Genomic DNA, 21,926 nt, shown 5'->3' with positions numbered 1-21,926 from the left:
GGGAGCTTCAATGAATAAAACCAAGTTGAATCCCAAATCTCCCACATGCTGAGATGAACATGGAGCTTTTTTCCATCTTGTCCTCAGGGCCAGGTCCGCCCGCAGGCAGCAGACGACTGCATTCAGCAGCTCAGCAACCAGGCGAGGAGGCATCGGCGACACCGGCGCATTTCAAGCCTGCAGCAGTCTCAGGCAGCGCTGAGACGCATCCGGCAGCTTCAACAGACAGTAGGATTCTGAATCACCGCTTAACCTTTATTGAAGGTTTTGCTCAGCAGATTGACAAACACAAATGAGTACATAACTATCAACTGGAAGGGAAATAAGACTACTTCTTGATAATAGAGTGAGTCTGACACTCATGTGGGTGACATGTCTTCTTTCCACTCAGCCGGATGTCACGACGGTCCACAGAGAGCACGCTCCCAGCCACATCGCCACCTGGACCGGTCCCGGTTTTGCTCGCGTCAAAGACGGCGCCGGCTTGGTGTTCACCATCGACAACATCCCATACGCCATGGAGTACGAAGTCATGATTCGCTATGAGCCTGAGGTGTGTTTATTTGTAGACAGTAGCTGCGTTTCCATTACGAATGTGCAAAATCTTTCTCTATTTTCTGTTAATGTTGACTTTTCAATTGTATTTCCATAACATTAAAATTATGTGTGAATTAGTTTGTTCACACATCAAGTTATTAAAATCTTGGCATGTTAACTGTCACATGAGATATATTTATAATTCAGCAATGCCACTAATGCTTATCATCTGTCAGCCATACATCTACTTCCTGTTGTCTTTGTCGTTTCTGCCAGTAGTAACATCTGGGTGTTGATCATGTGATTCATGTCCATTAAGCAAATTTATTTTTGTATTTTCAATTTGCGTAATTTTACGGTTAACGGAAATGCAGTTTGTGAACGGGTCGTCTCACTGTGTCCTGATGCAGTCTACAGAGGACTGGGAGGCTGTAGTCAGCATCACCTCTGTTGAGCTGCCCTCGAGTCTCCGATGTGGAAACCTTCTTCCGACCGAACAGCTCTACACTGAAACCCTGCTGCACCGCAACAGGTACCAACACTAATCATGGATATTTGCATGCACACCAGGATGTGTATGTGTGTGTACATCTGAGGGAGGAGCGCCTGGATGTTTGTTGAAATAGCAAGGAGGGGAAAAAAAACATTGCATCACTGTTGTCACTTATATCTGCCCAGGCTTGTACGTGCTGTGAGACACAGATGGGCAAACAACCTGCAGAGTATTTGTAAGAAACAGATACAGGAAGACTGCAGCTTTCCTTTCTGTAGTGCAGATTGTGGAAAATTGCAGAACAAACAGATGAAGGTGTAATCTGACTGAAAGGCTTTAATTTATAGGTAACCTTTCAATTTGGTGCAAAGTTCATCGAGTTTGCTTGGGGTCTGATTCTGTTTGGTGTTTTATGTTGATATACAGGCCAAAAACATTCATACCTCTTAAAACATCCAAAAGTGCAACTCCCAGTGGTTCTTCTTTGTGTGCTAAGTGTTCAAGCTAATTCCTGTTTTACTTATAGCTGATGATAAACATTTGCATGAACAATAAAAGTTTTTTTTATCCTTTTAAATTAGTTTTTCTGTTATATTTTCATGTCTTAAACTCTTCAAAAAGCTCTCCACCATCTGAATATTAATGAGCAAACGAAATATTTAGTTTTCCAGCCAAATATTTAGCTCCAAACAAATTATTTAGTTAGCAAGCTAAATAATTTAAATATTTAGTTTACTAAGTAAATATTTAGCTCCACGCTAAATATTTAGATATAGAAGGGTGGCAGGATCCTGTTTACTTTTATCACAGATGGAATCTAAATTCGGTTGAAATCTGGACAGTTTGTGTCCATGATGTGTGGGATCTGCAGAGTTGTTAGTCGCCTCTTTCCTGAACCTAGACCTGCACAAATCTTGGGTGGAACAGTCAGCTGTGATGATCCTGCATTTAGATAAAAAAATTGTCAGCTCCCTCATATGTTTTTTGTGTTCCCAACATGAGGTTATCTGCAAATTAAATATTTTACACATTTTCTCTTGATATGGTTCCATAAATCCCAGATGTGTGAAGTACAAAACTGACTATTGTGCTGTGGACAGATTCTCCCTCCTTAGCTGTGATTCTCTGCAGGACCTCTAGAGGAACTGCAGGCCACTTGGGACATTTTGTGCACATTCTCACTGCATGTTTTCCTTCCTTAAGTACAAGTTTCAAGATAATAATATGCTTTCTATATGCACTTGATGATTTTCTCCTAGTGGTTATATGTATGTTTGACAGGCCACAACAAACGCCACCTTACTGGGGGTGTTTGAAGTTATTTACATATTCATAAACTCTGGATTCTAAGTTTCTCAATCATGTCAAACACATGAAAATGATAAAATGAAGATATGGTCATGTCAGTGTTTCCTGGAGACAAGACTAGTGAGAAAACAAACCTCAAAGTTTCAAAAGAACTTTGATGTAAGAGCCAAAAATGTCAGTTTGTAACGTTGCTTATTATTGTGTATCCCTTTTGCATATTTAGATATTTTCTTAACAATGAGATTCCATTTTAGAATGTTTTTTTTTTTTTTTGTAGAAAAGCGCCACATAATGGACATAATTGAACATATTTGAAAAGTGCTGTCACGTTAGTTCAGAATTTTTTAAAATGTTTTTGGCTGAGCTCTACACAGCTTTTTGGCTGTTACATGTTGAATGCTGTGCAAGATCAAAGAATCCTTTATAATATCTGCTCAAAGAAAAGTAATGTTCATTGTTCGTCTGACTTTGTGTGGATTTTGTAAGTACTTCTTTAATTCACTAAGAGATGCAACAGAGCATATTGTGGGACAGAAGTGCATCAGCTAAGAGTCAAACTAATGAACGTCAACAAACAAGAACTGAACCTTATTGAACTATATAGTGGCTTTACATTGAAACGAATAAGTAGCCACTGCATTTGGTGTTAACAAAGGCCGTTCATTTACAGTACTCTGCATTGGACTCGCCCCCAGCATTGACTGTAAAGAGAAGGTGTGCAGACTGGAACTCTCATAAGCCAGCTTTTGCTTGGCTTATCTAGTTGAAAATAATTAAAGGTGTGAGTCAGACAAATGTCAGAACATATGGCTGTTTACTGTATTTCTTTATATTATTCACATTCCTAATTAAATGAATATTAACAACTGATGGCTTGTAAATCATTTGCTATTCGAGCTGCTCAGAGTCTGTTGCAGTGTTAGTAACTTCCTGAGTACTGACTGTAATGCATTCTTCCAGATACATCCTGATGTCCAGACCCTTTTGTTTTGAGCCCAGTAATCGCTATGTGGTAGCAATCAGGTTCCAGCGACACGGAGTCGCTTACAGACACCTTACCGCTTTCATCTTGATTGACTCAGTAAGTAAGAAACCATAAACCAGCTCTCCTTATTGTTCACAGGCAGGCATGCAGGTTTGAACTGGTTTATCATTGTTACAAATACAGATTTAAAAAAATATATATTGAATCTGGTTGAATCATGCAATAAAGAAGTTTATGTTGAGTGACTGCTATCAGTTTGTGCGACTGATAGAACACACTGTGCTATCAGTTTGTGCTATCAGGATGCCTGCACCTGTTGCCTGTCTCAGTGTGCTGAGACAGGCATCCTGATCTAGTGGTAGAAAGATGCAAATTTAGACATTAAGGTGATTTGGAATTTAAAGTTTTCACTTTCAATTATCATTTCTTAAAAAGTGAGTTTGGGTTACCATTTTTAGTCAAGATGTTTCCTGGGTGAATTTCTGTTGTGATGTCTGTTACCACCAATCTCTTTTCTTTAAAAGTTTATTTCAATTAACTTATGCATTTTTGCATACCTAAATATGAAAAAATGTGCTGTATCACAAGAAATTGTTTTTCTTAACGCTTTATCCAACTTAATATTTAAGAGAAAAAAAACATCAAATTTTCTGCTACTGGTTAGATTGTTGAATCATCCTTCTATTCACAGGGACCTTGTAATTCTGTGAACTGCTGTTTTCATTTCCCCATTTAGCTGGTATTGATCCCCAAGTACACCGAACTTCCTGGTTTCCACGGCAGCGACCCGGACACAGAGCAGCACCGGGAGGACATGATCCGCTACATGTGCCTGGATTCCTTTATGATCACGCCGATGCCAGCACTGGCTGAGATGTGCACCAAACTCATCTGCAGCATCTCAGCCAACATTCACGATGGGGCCCTGCGTAAGCAGACACACTAACCGCACCGCAGACTTAGACTGAGCAGATGCAGATCCAAAGCAAAGCATAAATGTATTTATTGTCTGTTGTGTGCAGCCTGTCAGTGCGACCCTCAGGGTTCCATCAGCGGCGAGTGTGATAAGGTCGGAGGTCAGTGCCGCTGTAAAGCTAACGTCATTGGGCGGCGGTGTGACCAGTGCGCCCCAGGAACCTACGGCTTCGGAGTGAACGGCTGCAACGGTGCGTCTGTTCTTGGAGACTGTGAGGATTAACAGCTGCAGGCCTTCAGTTGTGGTCGATAATTAGACGAAATTATTTATAGAAACACAAAAGGCTTTTATCAGTAATCATCTGGAACTTTTTGAGAGGAAGGCACTTTGGCATGAGCAATTATATTTTTTTTCTGGAATTTTCTCTATAAGCAGGCTGCATTTTAGTCTGAATGAAAGACCTTGGTATATACTTCAACATAATACACTGGATACAATAATAAGCAATAATAATAAGTACTTAAATGAATAAGAGAAATTTGAATGTTTGTCTCTCATTCTGAAACCAACAAGGAGGATTTCTGAAAATAAAAACTCATAGTAAGCCCTCTTCAGTTCTTGGAAAAGAATGTTTGCCCACTTTAAAGAAGACATACTGAAGATAAACAGGAAGACATTAACCCATTAAAATGGTGGTACTAAAAGCACCAAAAATGGCTGAAAAGGTAAAATCCAATTAAATCAGCTGCTGTCCTCGAACAATTTGGAGTACATGCAATGGCCTGGTTTCTTTATGAAGATGACAAGTTACATTTTCTATTTTTGTAGTCAAAAATAGAAAATGTAAGTAGTTTGTAGTTATTACATTAGTAACACATCTGCTTCATCTGGATTTTTCATTTTTATTTCTTGTAAATGCACATTGAGTGTTGAATGTATGGACTTCGAAATACAATAAATCTATAGAATAAAGTATTCTGCTCGTGGATTTGGAGACTGATCAAGATAGCACAAAAAGAAATGTCATTTTGGGCATGCTGATTTATGAGGATGTACAGGTGTGTGTCATTTGGTGTGTCCAAATGGCACACTTGGACAACAGCTGATGTACAAACTTCAAATGACTATAACTCCTCAGTGCTTCAACATACAGTCATCAATGAGGCTCTAATGAAAATTAATGTCCAGAGAAATCCTGTGGTAGACACATTATTACTGATAGTGGATATTACTTATAATTATATCAGTAAAATAGCATATCTGTCAAGTTCTGGATCTGACAATATGGAAAACTTTTAGCAGGTTACCACCACGGTTAGAGTGGGGGAGGGACGGAGGTGGCACCACTCTCTCCTTCGCGCACCGACCCCCACTCTCGCTGGAACGGTAACCCCCCCACTCCTTCTACTTTGGCCTTCTCCTGCACTGTAATGGTACGCTAACACACCTCCCCCATTCCTCCTCCTCTTACGATACGCTCTAACCACCTTGCTCTGACTGTAGCAGCGGAGGACTAAATGTTTTCGGTTTTCTCAGATTCAAACCGTGTCGGCACTCTTACGGTCATAATCATCCACTCTGGTGAGTTGTGTAGTTTTGCTGAAGAAATACATCCAGTTTTGACACATTCTGACAATGTGGCTCTCTGTTGGTCAGAAAAGGTCCAGTAAACACCTTTACACATGAGGGCGCACAGACACTGACTTTTGACCCAGGATAAACACCTTATGCGTGGTTACGCATGCAGCTGTTGGATTTATGTCAAAAACAAACCCCAAAATGCCTTATATCCATATGACAGGACATGTATTGGCTACACATCTGTGGCTTAAATTTAGTCTCTGAGTTGACCATTTTTGTGTTTCCACTTGAGTCTCTACCAGTAAAAACAACTTAAGCACTTAGCTCATCGGTCCCCAAAGTGGGTACTCGAGGGCCGGCATCCTGCATGTTTTAGTTCTCTCCCTGATTTAACGAACCTGGATCAAATGATGACTTGTTAGAGGCTTAGGAAGAGCATTGACATTCTGAAAAGGTTGTCACTCCCACTAAGGAGTGAACTAAAACATGCAGGATGTCAGCCCTCTAGGACCCACTTTGGGAACCCTGACTTAAGTGGTTTTTAGCCACATTAATGTTTTTTTGGTGTCTGACATTTAAGGCAGTTAAAAAAAATCTCTGGATTGTAACGTCACAAATCACCAGACTCCGCCCCTCAACTAGATACCCCAGCTGCTCTCTGCCTGTCACCTAGCAACCCAAAGAGCTTCAGCACGATTGATCAGCTGCTGGTGAAAGTACACTGTACCACTGTATCCATTGCACAACGGCTGCTGGAAGAGACTAAACCACTTGCTGCATTGTGCATTGGTTGTGCAGGAGGTTCCACTTCTGCTTTTCAAAGATTTACCATGTATAATTGCACATCGGTTTGCAGCTGATTTCAGGTGCAAGTGTAACTGTTGAGTTGGGGTCATGGCCAGCAGCAGCAGCTTATTTGGATTTAAAGTGACAAGAGGCATAACTTCCTGCCCCTCTCTGTTTTTCAGCCTGTGACTGCCACCCAGAGGGCTCCTTCAGCCACCAGTGTGACTCGGTTACAGGTCAGTGTCCGTGCAGGCAGGGAGCCACCGGGCGCCAGTGCTCCGACTGCCAATCGGGCCAGTGGGGCTTCCCCAGTTGCAGACCCTGTCAGTGTAACGGCCACGCCGACCTCTGTGACCCCCAGACAGGAGAGTGCAGAGGCTGCAGGGACAACACAGCGGGACACCTTTGCGAACGGTGGGAATTAAAAAAAAAACTTCCTAATTTCCTGTTGCCAGATGCATAAATACCTCTTTTTGTTCTGCACAGCTGTGTGGAAAGTTTCTATGGCAACCCAGTGCTTGGATCGGGGGATCACTGTCGCCCCTGCCCTTGCCCTGGAAACCCTGGTTCCAACCACTTTAATGGCCATTCCTGTCAAACTGACCACACCTCCAATCGGATCATATGTAACTGCAAACCAGGTTATACAGGTGAGCTGGAACATTAGCATGATCATGTTGTTTTACGCTTTCATTTTTTTCTAAGTACAATGTTTTTTTTTTTATTACAAGTGAAATATTTCAGTTTGTATTTCCCCTAAAACAGACGTGTTTTACTTTACCACTGTGTTTCACTTCCTGTCTCACTCTTGACTTTACAATCAAATTGTAGCATAGCTCGAAACAAACCCCAATCACAGGGAATTGCTAAAGGTCTGCGAAGCCCCATTAAATGTAATGTGTTTGAATTGCTAAGTACATAATCTGTCTATGTATCATTTTCCTTCCATTTCACATTTTTGCTCTGCTTTATGTTGATTTGTTACATTTGTTACATAGCGTACATTGAGGGTTTTGGTTTTGAAGAGACAAAACCAAACCGCCACCGATGGGCTGTTCGACAAAATGCCCGATTATATGATCCTCCAAGAGCTAAAAAAAATTGAAGAACTCAAACTATGAGAACATTCCATTCTTTTTGAGATGGAATGTTTTTTGAGATAGGCGAGTAAAATCTTTTGCTTTTCTGAATTAGAATTTTGTGGCATTGTTGGTATCTTTTCTGCAGTGGACAGCAGTCTGAAGTTAAAAGAATTAAAGTTAAAAATGATTTCAACATAGCAGAAATATCCCTGGTATCCTGGCTGTTAGCTTTGTGTATCATAGAAATACATATGAAAACATTTATATAGCTTCATTAAATATGAACCACCATGACCGTCTATTCCTGTCCAAGGTCCTCGCTGCGATCAGTGTGCTCCAGGTTACTACGGCAACCCAGAGCAGCCCGGTGGACAGTGTCTCCGCTGCGAGTGCAATGATAACATTGACCCCCAGGATCCGGGGTCATGTGACCCCAGGACAGGACAGTGCCTCAGGTGCCTGTACCACACGGACGGGCCGTCCTGTTCCTGGTGTGAGGAAGGTTACTTTGGCAACGCTTTGATCAGGGACTGCAGACGTGAGTGATGAGAAATAATAATTATACGATTGACGCTGTTTCTTTAAAGTAGTATGCCATTTTTAGAAAAGCTCTTTTTTATATATATATTTGCTCAAACATGTCGCTATTTTGTGATGCTAGGGAACAAATAATCTATCTCCTCCTCCCAGTGCTGCTATTCCAATCTTCAGAAATGCACTCTCCATCACAAGCATGATTGAGGTCTAACCCAAGACCCTCCGAGAAGTATGTTCTAAAGAACATACTTCTTTAGAACAAATCTACAAAATATAAAATTGCATCTTCCTGTGTCTTCCTGGCAGCTTCCTCCTCCTCATACAACCAATCCTCCTGATTGGTTGTTTCTGGCTGAGCGGTGTTTGTCTGCAGTTAGTATTTTTGGAGAACTGGGAGAAGGCAGAGGAGCACTTTCTTTTTTCACAGATATCTCATACTATGCTGACACAATAAAATGACAGTTTTAACAAATATGTAAAAACATACATTTCTCATAAAAGTTACATACAGCAACTTTAACATTTGTTACCAATCAATCAATCAATCAATCAAATTTTATTTGTATAGCACATTTCAGCAAGGCATTTCAAAGTGCTTTACATCATAAACACAAGAATACAAACTCATGCAACACCGTGATTTAAAGGAAGCTAACTCTGTCTTTGGTATTAAAGCAAATGGCCAGAGGTAAATTTCCTTTTTATTATTAAAACACATGAACAATCTGGATAGACATAGAGACTCCTGGATGTATAAAAGTCTTTTTATGTGGAGGAGGTGGGTCTGTCGACAGAGGAGTTGTCAGCCAATCAGAAGACTGGAATTTCAGTATTTCATTTTCCTGCACCACAGTTCCTTAAAACAAAGCACTGAGCGACCTGTCAAGACCTGGTAGATGGAAGTAAACACACATCCACTCCTCCGACAAAGGCAAGAAGCGTGTTAGCATATACAAAAAATTGATCTGGATACCAGTTTCAATATGGTTATTGGCAGTCAGTGTCTTCTTATTACTGCTATCCAGTTTTTTTTTGCATCTTTACACTGGTATTATAAAATTCATTTTTAGTGATGAACTCTAATTAAATATACAACCACAAACATGTCACAGAAAATTAAATTTTCCTGCAGGATTGATAAAATATTTTTAATGTAACTGAATACTTGGCCCCTTCTCCTCATGCAAAGAAAACCACCAAGATCACTGGCTGAGTGAACCTTTAGCTCATGTAGCCAGATTGCTGAATCTTTCTGAAACTTTCACATTTCCAAAATATCATCCCGTCAGAAGAATCAAGTTGGAAAAAAAAAAACTCTCTCATGCACACACACGCCCCCCCCCCCCCACACACACACACACACACACAAACACACATATAAGATCTCCTAAAAATGTATTTTCGAGCAAATTAAATTTCTGCTTGCTTATAAAAATAACATCCTGCATATGTGGGAAATACAGACAAAAAGTAGACCCCAAGATCTTCTCCTTATCTGTTCATTGCCTTTACCCAGGGTGCATCTGTGTGACTGCTGGCACTGTGGAATCAGCCTGCAGTGAGGGACAGTGTCTCTGTGACCCCTACACTGGGGTCTGTCCTTGCAGGGGGTCTGTGATGGGCAACAACTGTGACCAGTGTGCCCCCAACCACTGGAATTATGGTCAGCCAGAAGGCTGCCAGCCGTGCAACTGTGACCAGCGACATTCTGAGGGGGACTGGTGCAACATGGTGAGGAAGAGCAAAAGCACAAAAAAAATAAAAATTGAAATGTTTGAAAAACATCACGAGGATGTGCATGTTTCCATCACCCCTGCAGTTCACAGGCCAGTGTCCGTGTCGGCCCGGCTTTGGAGGACAACGTTGCACCGAGTGCCAAGAGCACCACTGGGGCGATCCAGAGGTGGAGTGTAGAGGTAAGTCGGAAAACAGAAGGAGACACCTGGTGAAACTGCAGCGCTCGTCATATGAACTACTGCTCAACCCAGAGCTCTGACAAACGTTTAATGGGGAAACCTTCCTGTGATGACGTGATGAAGGCGAGGTGTTGGAAAGACACCTTTAAGTTAAGAGCAGGAGCAAAGTCAAATTTCTTTTAAGTCATGCTTAGTTTGTACGGCTTTTTTATATCAACTTGAGGTAACATGAGCTGCATTTCAATTACAATTGATGCTCTGTTCTGGTTTGATGCAGGGGTTCTGTGTCCCCTGCATCAATCAGGACCTGCTGCACCTGAGGGGGTAACATAGAGAACTTATATCATCTATGTTACTCCCAGAAATTAAATAATGCCCTCCTCCAATTTTTTTTATAGAAAATGAAGCTTTTTTTTCTTTGAAAAAATATTTGAAACTTTTAAGTTTTCACCCTAAAAATTTTCTTTGGAATTAGCCAAGGAAACAGCAATCGGTGCACCGCTGAACTTAAAATGCTTTGATTACCATCATATGCTTCCTTCCAGAGTGCGGCTGTCACCCGCTGGGCTCACAGACACGCCAGTGTAACCGAGTGACAGGGCAGTGCGAGTGCAAGGACGGGATGGCGGGGACCCGGTGCGATGAATGCGCACGCGGCTTCACGGGCGTCTTCCCCAACTGTGTCCCGTGTCATGAGTGCTTCCATCAGGCGGACGACCACTTGTGCCAGATCAGAAGAGACTTGGAGCACATCCAGTACGCCGTCCAGAAGATCCTGGAGAACGGGATCACGTCCGGAGTCGGGACCAACCGCATCACGGAGCTTGAGCAGAAGCTGAACCAGGTGCGAGACCTGATTGATACGAGGGACACGGAACAGATCCACCAGCTGATTGGACAGAGCATCGATGACCTCAGGTGGGCAACTAAAGCTACTTATCTACTGACTTTCACTCACATGCAGTTCTCTAAATGCTAAAGCTGTGTTTCAGACCTGAGATAGTTCTCATTAACTCACGTCTGACGGGAATCGACCAAGACACAAACAAAACTAAAGAGGCGGATGAGGTCTTAAAAGGCGCTCTGACTGACCTGGAGAACGATCTGATGGATGTCAACGCTACGCTGGCTCACAAACAGGAGCTGCTGGACAAGTATCTCACCTCAGGATTTTCAGGTATCAACTGGCAGATCTTAAAAAAACACCACACTTCCTGCAGCTTCATTTGTAACGATAGCAACCCGCTGTCAGTCATGTGTAATTGCCCCTAAAATAAATTCAACCACTGTTGACCCTATTTCAGTTTTATGGCATGCTTTATAGTGATGATGAAGAACTTTTTACATATTTTTCTTTTATTTCTCACCAACCCCACTTGGAGTGTTGATGGGCTTCTTCTGGTATTCATCTTTAACATCTAACAGGCTAATGAGGTCAGCTGGTTATTATGGAGACTTGGTACTAAGGTGCTACTCTTAGCATCTTATTGCTAAGATGCATCTTAGATGCATCTAAAATGCTAAGAGCAAAGTGAGCTTTAGAGATTTATTCAGCTAGTTTACCATCCTGCTCATTGGGTTTGGTGGCAAAACCTCAAACCAAATGGGTCTTTGTGAGAAGCTGAGTGTGGTTTTATAATAGTATTTTCTGGTAGCTGCTTCCTGAATGATCACTAGCATATATCTGCTTTACTTGAGCCACATGCAGGCCTTTTTCAATAAGCAATCAATCAATTAATAATCAATCTAAGTAAGCTTGAAGATTAATAATTTTGTTTACAGAGATATTATAATCCATTTATGGTTTTGGTTTCCATTTTATTTACTGCTTTTAGTGGTGTTTTATTTTGTATATTTAAATTATCTTTCAGTTTGTGCTAAGAGTCCAATACATTAAACTGTATTGGTCTTTCAATATAACACTTGGTCATAAATAATAACAGTATTATCATTTATTGTGATAATTACTGGGACCATTTTTCATCCAACAAAAGTTGTAGTGACTTGCGTAGCCACATGTTTCCCATTTTGAAGTGAGATATAGACATTGGACTCTATCATTTCCTACTGATAGTGTAGAGAATCAGAAATGCAAGTTCATAAAAAATCAGAATAAATAAGCAAAACTACTAAATAAGTAAATGTAAAAAATGAGAAAAACGAAAGGAAACCAATTAATAAACCAATACAATTGGAACTTAAATGTTAAAATGATACCATTGAAAATGCTAATCAATTATTAATTGATGTCACAATGTGTAATCACGTAAGTTTGGAAAACTTTTTATATTTTGGATACAATATTTGACACATGAATTATTTTATCAAGCCATTTATTTACTTCTATATTTATTCCAAATTTTGGCAGTGTCATTCCTCCATGTGTAACTGGAAATTTTGTTAGCATTTGTTTCTTAACATGAAACATTTAACCCACTGCAATGAGATTAAATGTGGAGTTTTTGAAGTTTCAATAAGAAATGGACTTTATCAGATTAATTAAAGCTTTCTTATTCAAAATTACCTAAATGTTTTAGGAATATTACTCATAGCTGGCGTATCTTTGCTCCTGTTTTCCAACAGATCAGTTTGACAAAGTGAAGAAGTACTACCAAGAGTCACAGCAGGCTGAGGAGAGGTGCAACGCCTCGGTGTTGTTTCCTACCAGTCCAGTTGAACAATCCAAACAAAATCGAGAGATTACCGAGAAGATGCTGAACGCCACAAAAGACGAGTTCCTCCGGAATCTAACTGCTCACAACAACTCATTAAATGAGCTTCATCAGAAGACCCAAAACCTCAGTGAGACGGTCCAACATCTCAGCCAAAAGGTAAACAGTGCAGACTGTCACTCAGGAGGAGGCTGATAACCACAACAACTATCAGAAAACCCCAAAATTCAGTTTCAGATATCTGGTGCTACATGAAACTGACTGATCTGATTTTTATTACAGAAATGTGAGACTACTGAAAAGTGGGTTGTGCAGAGGTTCATTACTGGCGAGACTCTGACTGCAAAAATGTAAAACCCAAAATAGAATCTCATTCTGCAATTTTGACTTTAATTGAAACGATCCGTTTTTTAAACACCTTTTAATCAGGTCCATACTGTTAAAAGTACATTGGCAAAAAACAAAAACAAAACAAATCAAAAATTATATAATTAAAATAAATAGCATTTTAAATATTCTTTGGTAACACTCTAATTTCCCGAAAGGCTGAATTTAATCCTCCAAACCTTCTATTTTGTGTTTATGGCTGAAGAGAAAAGATATAATTATATAAAAAAACATTTATGTGGTTTCAGGGACTATTTCCAGGAGATCCTGATGTTGTTTCTACGAAGGTCATAAAATATTTTGGTAAACAGTGGGAGTGTGGTATTTTTAAGATTAACCTGAAAGAAGAGATATTAAAAATAATCTCTAATAACCATATTTATTGTTAAGTTAGTGTGTGTGTTCCTGTAGCAGATTATTTCACATACAGTTTTTAACCCAATTAAACAAATGTTAAGGTGTATATTGCTTTAAATTTTGACCTTAAGACATGTTTTATTTTTGTAGTCAAACTTCTTTTAAAAGTAATTTCTCCTTTAAGGTGTGTGGTGGTGCTAGTAATACCAGCCAAAATGGCAGCTGCTCTGACAACCGGTGTGGTTGCCATGACAGTCAGGGTGACTTTGTTTGTGGGGGAGAGGGATGCAATGGGACAAAGAGTTCTTCTTTGACTGCACTGAAGGATGCCACAAAACTAACAGACAGTCTGAAAGCTGCCATGAAGGAGCTGCAGGGCGTCACAAAGAAGGTAGTAAAACTTTCAGTAACCATCCTACCTACTGTTAGTTTACAGGCTGGTGAATTTGATTGTTTTCTTCCTTGGGCCCAGCTTCAGGACATAGCTTCCCAGACCCAGGATGTGAAGAACCAGACAATGAAGGCTCTGGAGAAAGCCCAGAAGAAGAAAGAATACTTTGAAAAAAGCAATAAAGAACTTAAAGACTTCATTAAGACCATCAAAGACTTCCTCACAGGTATGTGGATGGAGGCTTTCAGGTCGAACTTTGCCCTGATGCTCGTTACATAAACAAAGTCTTTCTTTTGGGGTCTGTCTGTCTGGTGTGCTGAGCAGAGGAGGGAGCAGATCCTGAGAGCATCCGGAAGGTAGCCCAGCAGGTCTTAGATATCAAGCTGCCGCTCAACAGGACCACTGTGGACAAGCTGATCAACCAGATCAACAACAGCATTGCCAATCTCACCAACGTCCAGGACATTATGAATCAAACTTCGCAGCTCATCCACGATGCTCAAGACCTGATGAATAAAGCTAAAGAAGCAGAGTGAGTTGCATTTCCAGAAGATTCCTGTAGGCATTGTGACCCTGCCTCTGTCCTCATTTACAAACACTTTATTGTCATCTGGGTCTTATCTTCTTTGGCCATGCCAGCCTTCATAATGTCTTGTTCCTTTATACCGCATGTGTCAAACTCAAGGACTGGGGTCCAAATCTGGTCTCTAGATTCCAGAGGGACACAAAGAGACTATCAAAGATAGCAACTGTGCGCTCAAATAATATTTTATAAATCAAACCAAAGCAGTTTTTACCTATATGCAGCCAAATTACATCAGTCACTCCCCACAGTATGCAACCTACTTGCATACTGAATGCAAACTGTTGCATTTCATTTCATGAGCAGTAAATATTGTTATCAGTATTGGACCAAAGAAAGCAAAACACTTGCAAGCCTTTAAAATTGTGACGCTTTTTACGGGTCAAACAGAGAAAAAATTGTAACAGCAGCTGCATGGTGGGCCCAATCTAATTTTTTGTCAGGGGGCCCAAGATTCCTGGCGCCGCCCCTGGTCTGTGATCACAATGGAGAGTAGCAAAAAGTGACATTTACTGTCATTCAGAAGCACAAATATTGCAAATTCACTGCAAATGTTTCTAAATTAGCACCACAAGATCTGCAATTTTAATTACAAAAAATAAGTAGTATCATAATAATCTTGATGTGGACCAAAATGCAGCTTAAGGTTTTTAATAGTTTGACTTTGAACTGTTTTTCTGTCATTCCTGTCCAGGAGACAAGCAGTGGGTGTGAGGGATCTCGTCAACAGCACCAAACAGGTTTTAAATGTCTCTGAGGCGGCGATAGAGAAAGCAAAGGCCGCCCTGAAGGAGGCCCGGGACAACCTGAACAGAACTAAGAACTCCACTGCTGAGGTACAGCACGACCAATCTGTGCAGGGTCTTTTACCCACTGCTGCAAAGAGTTTTAGCATGTCTCTTCACATCCTTTCATTTGTCTTCTCCATTGGGACAATTGGCATTGCAGGTGGAAAAGAGGTTGGTGCAGCTTGAGGACAAGCAGATGGACATCATGATCCTTCTAACCAACCTGTCCAAAGGTGTGGAAGCCCTAAAGAACAAGACAGAGACAAACAGACTAATGGCAAAGGACGCCATAAACCTGGCTAACAACGCCACCCACCAGGCATCCACACTGGAGCAGGTAAGTACAGAAGGAGTCAAGTATAGGTCCGGTTCAAAGAGTAAAGAAACATTAATGTTGTGATTATATCACCAATGTGAAAAAAATGTGTCCCTCCAGAATGTTGCAATGTTTTTTTATGGCTGTTGCTTCCTAAAATTACTAGTTTTTTGGAACCTTTTTCAAAAAATTTGCTTTCAAAGTTGCAAAGATGTTTTTTTCTCATAGCATGTTCTTAAAAAGAAGCCAAAATTTCACCACATAATCTTTTTTCTAAGTCAGTTTTTAAATAAATAGTTTGCTCTAAAAAGAAACATAAAATTCTTTAATATCGTCCACCAACAAAGAGACACGTAATCAAAATAAAGTCTCAATTTTCCCAGTAAACTATTATTGTCTGTGTTCTGCCAGGAGCTAAATGTAACAGAGAAACGTTACCGTGAGCTGCAGTTGAAGATGGAGTCTCTTGGCACCTCTGGAAATCTGAACAACATCCAACAGAAGGTCAAAGATATGACGAAGGCTGCAGAAGATCTCCTCAGTAAAGCCAACAACGGGATAAATGATCTTGACAGTGAGTATCTAGAACTTGGCAATTGTCCTTTAAATTGGTGTATTGAAAATTCGGAAATCAACTTTATTTGCAGATTTGTGCGAATAAAGATTGCCACAGATTCTCTGAGATTTTTTGTTCGGTCTTGTGGGCATGATAAAATTCCCCAATACGTTGACATAAATATGTTTAGAATTGTTAATCCTAAACGGTGAACCAAATTGCTGAGCTGTCTTTTATACGCTCAAGGTTAGTGCTGTGAAAAGTATTTACCAAATACAGAGTTCTTCTATTTTAGATTTTTCACACTTCAATGTTTTTGGTCAAACAACATTTTATAGCAGGCAAAATTGATTTAAGTACAACATCAAATTTTCAAACTTTGATTTAATTTATTATAGATGAAACTATTCAAATCAATCTGGCCTCATTAGTTTCCATTGTCAATCAATACAACCGATCCGCATCAAAGTTGCAGCTGCTGTGAAGATCATTGTGCTCTTTTTTATTCATGAATTCTTGCCTGCAGACATATGTGTGCCTGCAGGACATATGTGTGTCCTGCTGTCCAACTTGTAAAATGCCAGTTTGTGTTTTTGTTTTTTATTCAGAATTAGGGGAATTATTGAAAAACAACGAGGAGCGGATGAAGAAGCAGCGTGAGGAGCTGGAGGGCCTGAAGCAAAACGCCACTGATGTGAGAGACCAAATTCAGGAAGAAGTGCGGAAATACAGTAACTGCATGTGATGATGTCACAATCTTACATGTCTTGCTTGTGGCCGTAGTGGAGGAGCGCAGTCCGATGCTGCGACTGGAAACAGGCAGACATCACCTTTAACAAAGAAAAGCTGTTCAGGAGCTACCTCCTATATGATCACTGGATTTCAAGTTTTACCGTCTACCTGTCATAGTGTTACATCACATAAATGACGCTATTCATGTACTGAACTATTTTCTCCTGGTTATCGCCTATACAGTGTTTGATATTTTGTATTTAAGCTATTTCAATAAGCCGATTATTCATGGTGGTCATTTACAGACCACAGTCAGCGACTTTCTCCAAGTTATGTTTAATAAACTTCACAAATATATCAAATATGTTATCGGAAAGTTATTTTCACCGAATGTATCAGAACATTACATTTAACAAATATGAGAAAGCTTTGTATTTAACTAAATTTGATGTTTTCTGTTTAAAAATACAATGAATTAATTTTCTTTTACTCATAAGATATTTCATCTGAGATGTATTTGGGTAGCTGAATAAATTCGATCTGGCAATATAAACTTGTCTCTCCCTGTTCTAATGGAGTTTCTTACATTTTGAGGTTGCAGAGAGGTAATTTCTATATCTTACCATTAAGGGGCGCCCTAACCTTTAAAAAGCATGTGTGGTCAGTGAGACTGGAAAGCAGGTCCATCTGGCTGGGTCTCTATTCACTCCCTTTGAGTTTATAGTAATATTTTTTATTTTATTTGTAGAAGTCTTTTTTGGCATTCAAGAACACCTTAAAATTTACACAAAATCAATTAAAAGATACAACAATAAATAATAAAATCACTTGAACAGAAAGAGAAAAGGCTTTAGATATAGTAAGCAGTTGTAAACAAATGTGTTTTGAGTTGTGAATCGATTGAGATGGTAATGAATTCCAGAGATGAGGAGGAATGTTTACACAATGTTATTAAGATCTGATTAAAAATGTTTGTTTTTTTTTGTTTTTTAAGTAAAGTTTCCTCTTCCAAGGTGAAGAAATATTAGGCAGTTTGAAATAATACCAGTAATAATTGTATTTATTTACTGTATGAACTGAAACATGTTCAAAGATTTTACCATATTGTAAATAACTGGAATAATATTGAGTCAGTTTCTAAGAACTGCTTCACGTCTCTGTTGCTGACTCAATATATAGTTCCTGCTTCTTGGTCCTGAAGAGAAAACAGGAATACATGTCAGGAACATCTAATTGTACAGTCCTCAACACGTACCAGTAAACAAGTGAGATGGGAGAAGCCAGTTCAGTTTTCATTTGGTTGCATATGACACTGCACGGCCAAAAAAGTCACCACAAGAAAAAAAGTTACATGTCTTACGTTCTGCTGCGTGAACATCAGCTTTGACTAGAACAGATATTCACTGTGGCATTGTTTTCTATAAGCTTCTGCATCTGGTGTTGCATTAATATTTGCATTGATGATGGAAGAGTCTGACCACTGAGCAAATCCTTCTAAAGCACATCCCTATGATTCTCTATTGGGTTAAGGTCCAGACTCTGTAAAAGGCAGTCCAGGTTTAAAAGTATTGTCATATAGTCGATGAACCACTTATGAATCCTGGAAGATGGCCGTCCAAATGGAAGAGAAAATCCTTTGAAGAAATGACCTTGTTATTCAGCATCTTCAGGTAGAGAAGCTGACCTAGACTTGACCAGCTAGTGATTTTTCTTATGGCTACACAGCTACTCAGTTTTCCTCTGGTGCATGTTAATGATTGGGCCCTTCTCATACAGACTAACACTTTTTCCACCACCCAGCAGGTGTCTTTCCTCATGATTGGGAAATGAGAAGGTTATCATTGCAGGCAGTGCATTTCTACATGCTAATAGCTGAGCACCTGCAGATGTTCTCTAAAAACAGTCATGTCGAAGTTTACTTACATAGCACATATAAGACAGCCTCAGGTGGCCAAAATCCTTCACAATAATTACAGCATCATACATAGACATGTTTGATTAATTGATTATTGAATCAATGAAGAAGTATTTCTTCCTCCTTTTGAATCGGTGGTGAAGAACTTAATCCTACTTTTACCTTTTCAGAAATTCAAGTCGGTGGGTTGTTGATATTCTGAAAATGGCAGTAATTGTTAATAATAAACGGTAATTGTCAATACACAATTTGCCTGATGTTTGTGAACACAATGTGAATTCCTCAGTGCTTCTGTATGACTTATTTTGTTCCAAAAACAGACTGTTTGATTCCTCTCTTCATGTTTTCTGATGAACTGAGGAGCCAGGATGGCAGCCACTGCTGAACATCCATGATGCTGATCTGCTGCTTATCAATAGATGCGTTTTGGGATTTTGTAAGGCTCCACAATCCCTGGTGTGTGTTACGTAACACTGAATCTTTGCCATTGTGGGTAATGTTTGATATTTGAATGGGTATTTTCTGTTATTTTTTTAATGTATTTATTTTGTCTTTATTTCTTTTGCTTTTTTTATTCCCACAAGTTTTCCGATTTTGGTTTTTATTTCACATCATTTTGTATCTTTTCGCCTGAGCATTCTGTTATACTTTTCGACTTGGTATGTTTTCCTTCCTCCAGTCAGCTTTTTATTTCATGTAAGTTTTGCTCTTTATGAAAAGTAACTGAGATATCAAGTGGACTGGGAGTTGGTTAGAATGTGTATCTTTTCCCCAGAAGTTTTGGACTTATTCAGCTTCTACGATAAGCAAACGTGTGTGTGTGTGTGTGTGTGCGGGGGTGTGTGTGTGTGTGTGTGTGTGTGTGTGTGTGTGTGTGTGTGTGTGTGTGGGTGTGTGTGTGCGTGTGTGTGTGCGTGTGTGTGTGTGTGTGTGTGGGTGCGTGTGCGTGTGTGTGTGCGTGTGTGTGTGTGTGTGTGTGTGTGTGTGTGTGTGTTTGTGTGTGTGTGTGTGTAGGTGTGTGTGGGTGAGTGCAGCAACAAGAAAACTTGGAGCTAATTACTGACATTGACCTCTGCTTGTTTTTTTTTTTTTAAACTGACAGAGGCAGCCTTGAAGCAGACGTAGCTTCTCACTCGTCACCTGGTTCATTGCCTTATTATTCTCACTCTGTGCTTTTCTCTCTAAGTTTTAACAAAGAGAGGCTGTCCTCGAGCTGTACAGGGAATGTGTAACATGACAGAGGGCTTTGTTTTTAAGCTCAAACACCTGCACTTGTTAGAGCTACAACTCTCTGTAAAGGCTGCAGAATCATGTGTGTCCTCAAACATTTGAATCAAAAGTTAGCTACCACATTGTTAAAAAAACATTTTTCCAAATACCGACATGGTGACGAACAGTAGTTGAACAGGACTTGAACTTTAATGTGTACATATCAAAAAGCTATAAAAAAGGAAAATGCAATTTAAGTGTTTATTTTTACTTAGAAGATTTTTAAGTTAAAAATAGTTTGTGAAAGTCGAGGTTTGTTACCAACCCAGTCCTTTAACTTTTCAATTCTGACATCACAAGTGGTTCTATTTAACTTCTGCAAATTCTGATTTAGAGAAAGAAAAAATGCAGGGGGCCAACAAGTGCAGAGGGTTTCCGTTCTCTGTAGCAACAGATATAAGAGAGAGAAAGCTGTCTCATCTTTCTTTAATACAACTCATGTCATCCACCTGAAAGACCGGCCTACGGTTCAGAGTGAGAGGCCAAACGGAGCATCTGAGACCTGAGCGTGCTCGTGGTTTGCTCATTGAGAACAATCAGAGGGAATTTAATCCATCCAGCAGGGAGCGCGCATTCCTGCTCCTGGACACACACACTGGATGACTGGAAAACATGTGATGGGGCTTTATAGCAAAAGAAATCACAACCAAAATGAATTCATTTTCCACATAGGTTGCCTGATCCTTTTGTAAATATTTCCCTAGTCGTCAGGACTGACCATTCTATAATACTAAGAAAATATTTCCTGCCTGACATATTTGTCGTGTTTTGTGTGATGAGTCTGGTACATGACTGCAGAGGAATTATGGGCCACTGCTCTGCAGAGGTTTGTTCATCTCATCCACATTGCCAAAAGAACTTCATCATATAAGACCAGACTTTGACAAGGCCACTTCAAAAATTACAAGTGTAATTTTTGAAGCAGACGAGTTTGAAGCAGACGAGTGGATCACTCGTCTGCTGACGAACCCAAATAAGCTTTAATTTAAGGTCATGAACATATTTCCAGATATTACATCATATTCTGGGCTGCACAGTGGCGCAGTTGGTAGCACTGTTGCCTTGCAGCAAGAAGGTCCTGGGTTCGATTCCCTGCCCGGGGTCTTTCTGTACGGAGTTTGCATGTTCTCCCTGTGCATCCGTGGGTTCTCTCTGGGTTCTCCGGCTTCCTCCCACAGTCCAAAAACATGACTGTCAGGTTAATTGGTCTTTCCAAATTCTCCCTAGGTGTGTGTGCATGGTTGTTTGTCTCTGTGTTGCCCTGCGACAGACTGGCGACCTGTCCAGGGTGTACCCCGCCTCTCGCTTGGAACGCAGCTGGAGATAGGCACCAGCACCTCCTGACCCCGTTAGGGAGAAGGGTGACCGGACAATGGATGGATGGATGGACGTCATATTCTTCTGCTGGAGAGCAAAATTTATGGTTCCATCATTTTTAACAAATTGTCCTGGCCCTTCAGTAGCAAGGTACCCCTGACCATCACTTGCTTTACTAATGGTAATGGCATTAGTCATCATGGTATGATAATGGTATGACATTTTTTCTTAAATTCTGTTAGTTTTAGAAGGTGGTGCAGAGAATAAACCTTCCCAGATGTTTCTACTTCATTGCATCAATTTGCAAAACATGTTCTCAGTGCTGGACCTTTGTGCTCTTTTTAATCAGCAGTGGCTTTTATCTTGGAGCTCTCCCACTCATATCACTGTTGATTTAATTAACAGTGACGTTGTTCCAAGTTCTTCCGGATGACTTTTTGAAGCACTCTTGGAGTAATGTTGGTTGGCCAGTAATGCAAGTTATCCATGCGTACTCCATTTG

At 40.1% G+C, this 21,926-nt stretch overlaps 1 protein-coding gene across 3 annotated transcripts in view; it reads left to right on the top strand.

The window, feature by feature from the left end:
* Positions 1-17,470, top strand: part of lamb2l (laminin, beta 2-like) — a 61,632-nt gene extending 44,162 nt beyond the window's left edge. For all 3 annotated transcript variants that reach the window (XM_055048314.1, XM_055048316.1, XM_055048315.1), the window contains 21 exons: positions 88-228; positions 392-553; positions 948-1,069; positions 3,299-3,419; positions 4,060-4,252; positions 4,346-4,489; positions 6,789-7,020; positions 7,093-7,256; positions 8,002-8,226; positions 9,742-9,956; positions 10,045-10,141; positions 10,687-11,059; positions 11,134-11,318; positions 12,725-12,972; positions 13,742-13,948; positions 14,030-14,174; positions 14,273-14,480; positions 15,226-15,367; positions 15,480-15,656; positions 16,047-16,209; positions 16,800-17,470. In XM_055048314.1, coding sequence (XP_054904289.1) covers positions 88-228; positions 392-553; positions 948-1,069; positions 3,299-3,419; positions 4,060-4,252; positions 4,346-4,489; positions 6,789-7,020; positions 7,093-7,256; positions 8,002-8,226; positions 9,742-9,956; positions 10,045-10,141; positions 10,687-11,059; positions 11,134-11,318; positions 12,725-12,972; positions 13,742-13,948; positions 14,030-14,174; positions 14,273-14,480; positions 15,226-15,367; positions 15,480-15,656; positions 16,047-16,209; positions 16,800-16,936 — 3,801 coding nt within the window. In that variant the 3' untranslated portion in view covers positions 16,937-17,470. The remainder of the gene's footprint in view (positions 1-87; positions 229-391; positions 554-947; positions 1,070-3,298; positions 3,420-4,059; positions 4,253-4,345; positions 4,490-6,788; positions 7,021-7,092; positions 7,257-8,001; positions 8,227-9,741; positions 9,957-10,044; positions 10,142-10,686; positions 11,060-11,133; positions 11,319-12,724; positions 12,973-13,741; positions 13,949-14,029; positions 14,175-14,272; positions 14,481-15,225; positions 15,368-15,479; positions 15,657-16,046; positions 16,210-16,799) is intronic.
* The last annotated feature ends 4,456 nt before the right edge of the window (positions 17,471-21,926 follow it).

This window comes from Poeciliopsis prolifica, unplaced genomic scaffold (assembly GCF_027474105.1).
Source record: "Poeciliopsis prolifica strain line A6 unplaced genomic scaffold, Auburn_PproV2 SCAFFOLD027, whole genome shotgun sequence".
Taxonomy (NCBI): domain Eukaryota; kingdom Metazoa; phylum Chordata; class Actinopteri; order Cyprinodontiformes; family Poeciliidae; genus Poeciliopsis; species Poeciliopsis prolifica.
Note: the sequence above shows the minus strand (reverse complement) of the source record. Positions and strands in the feature narration are given on the sequence as shown.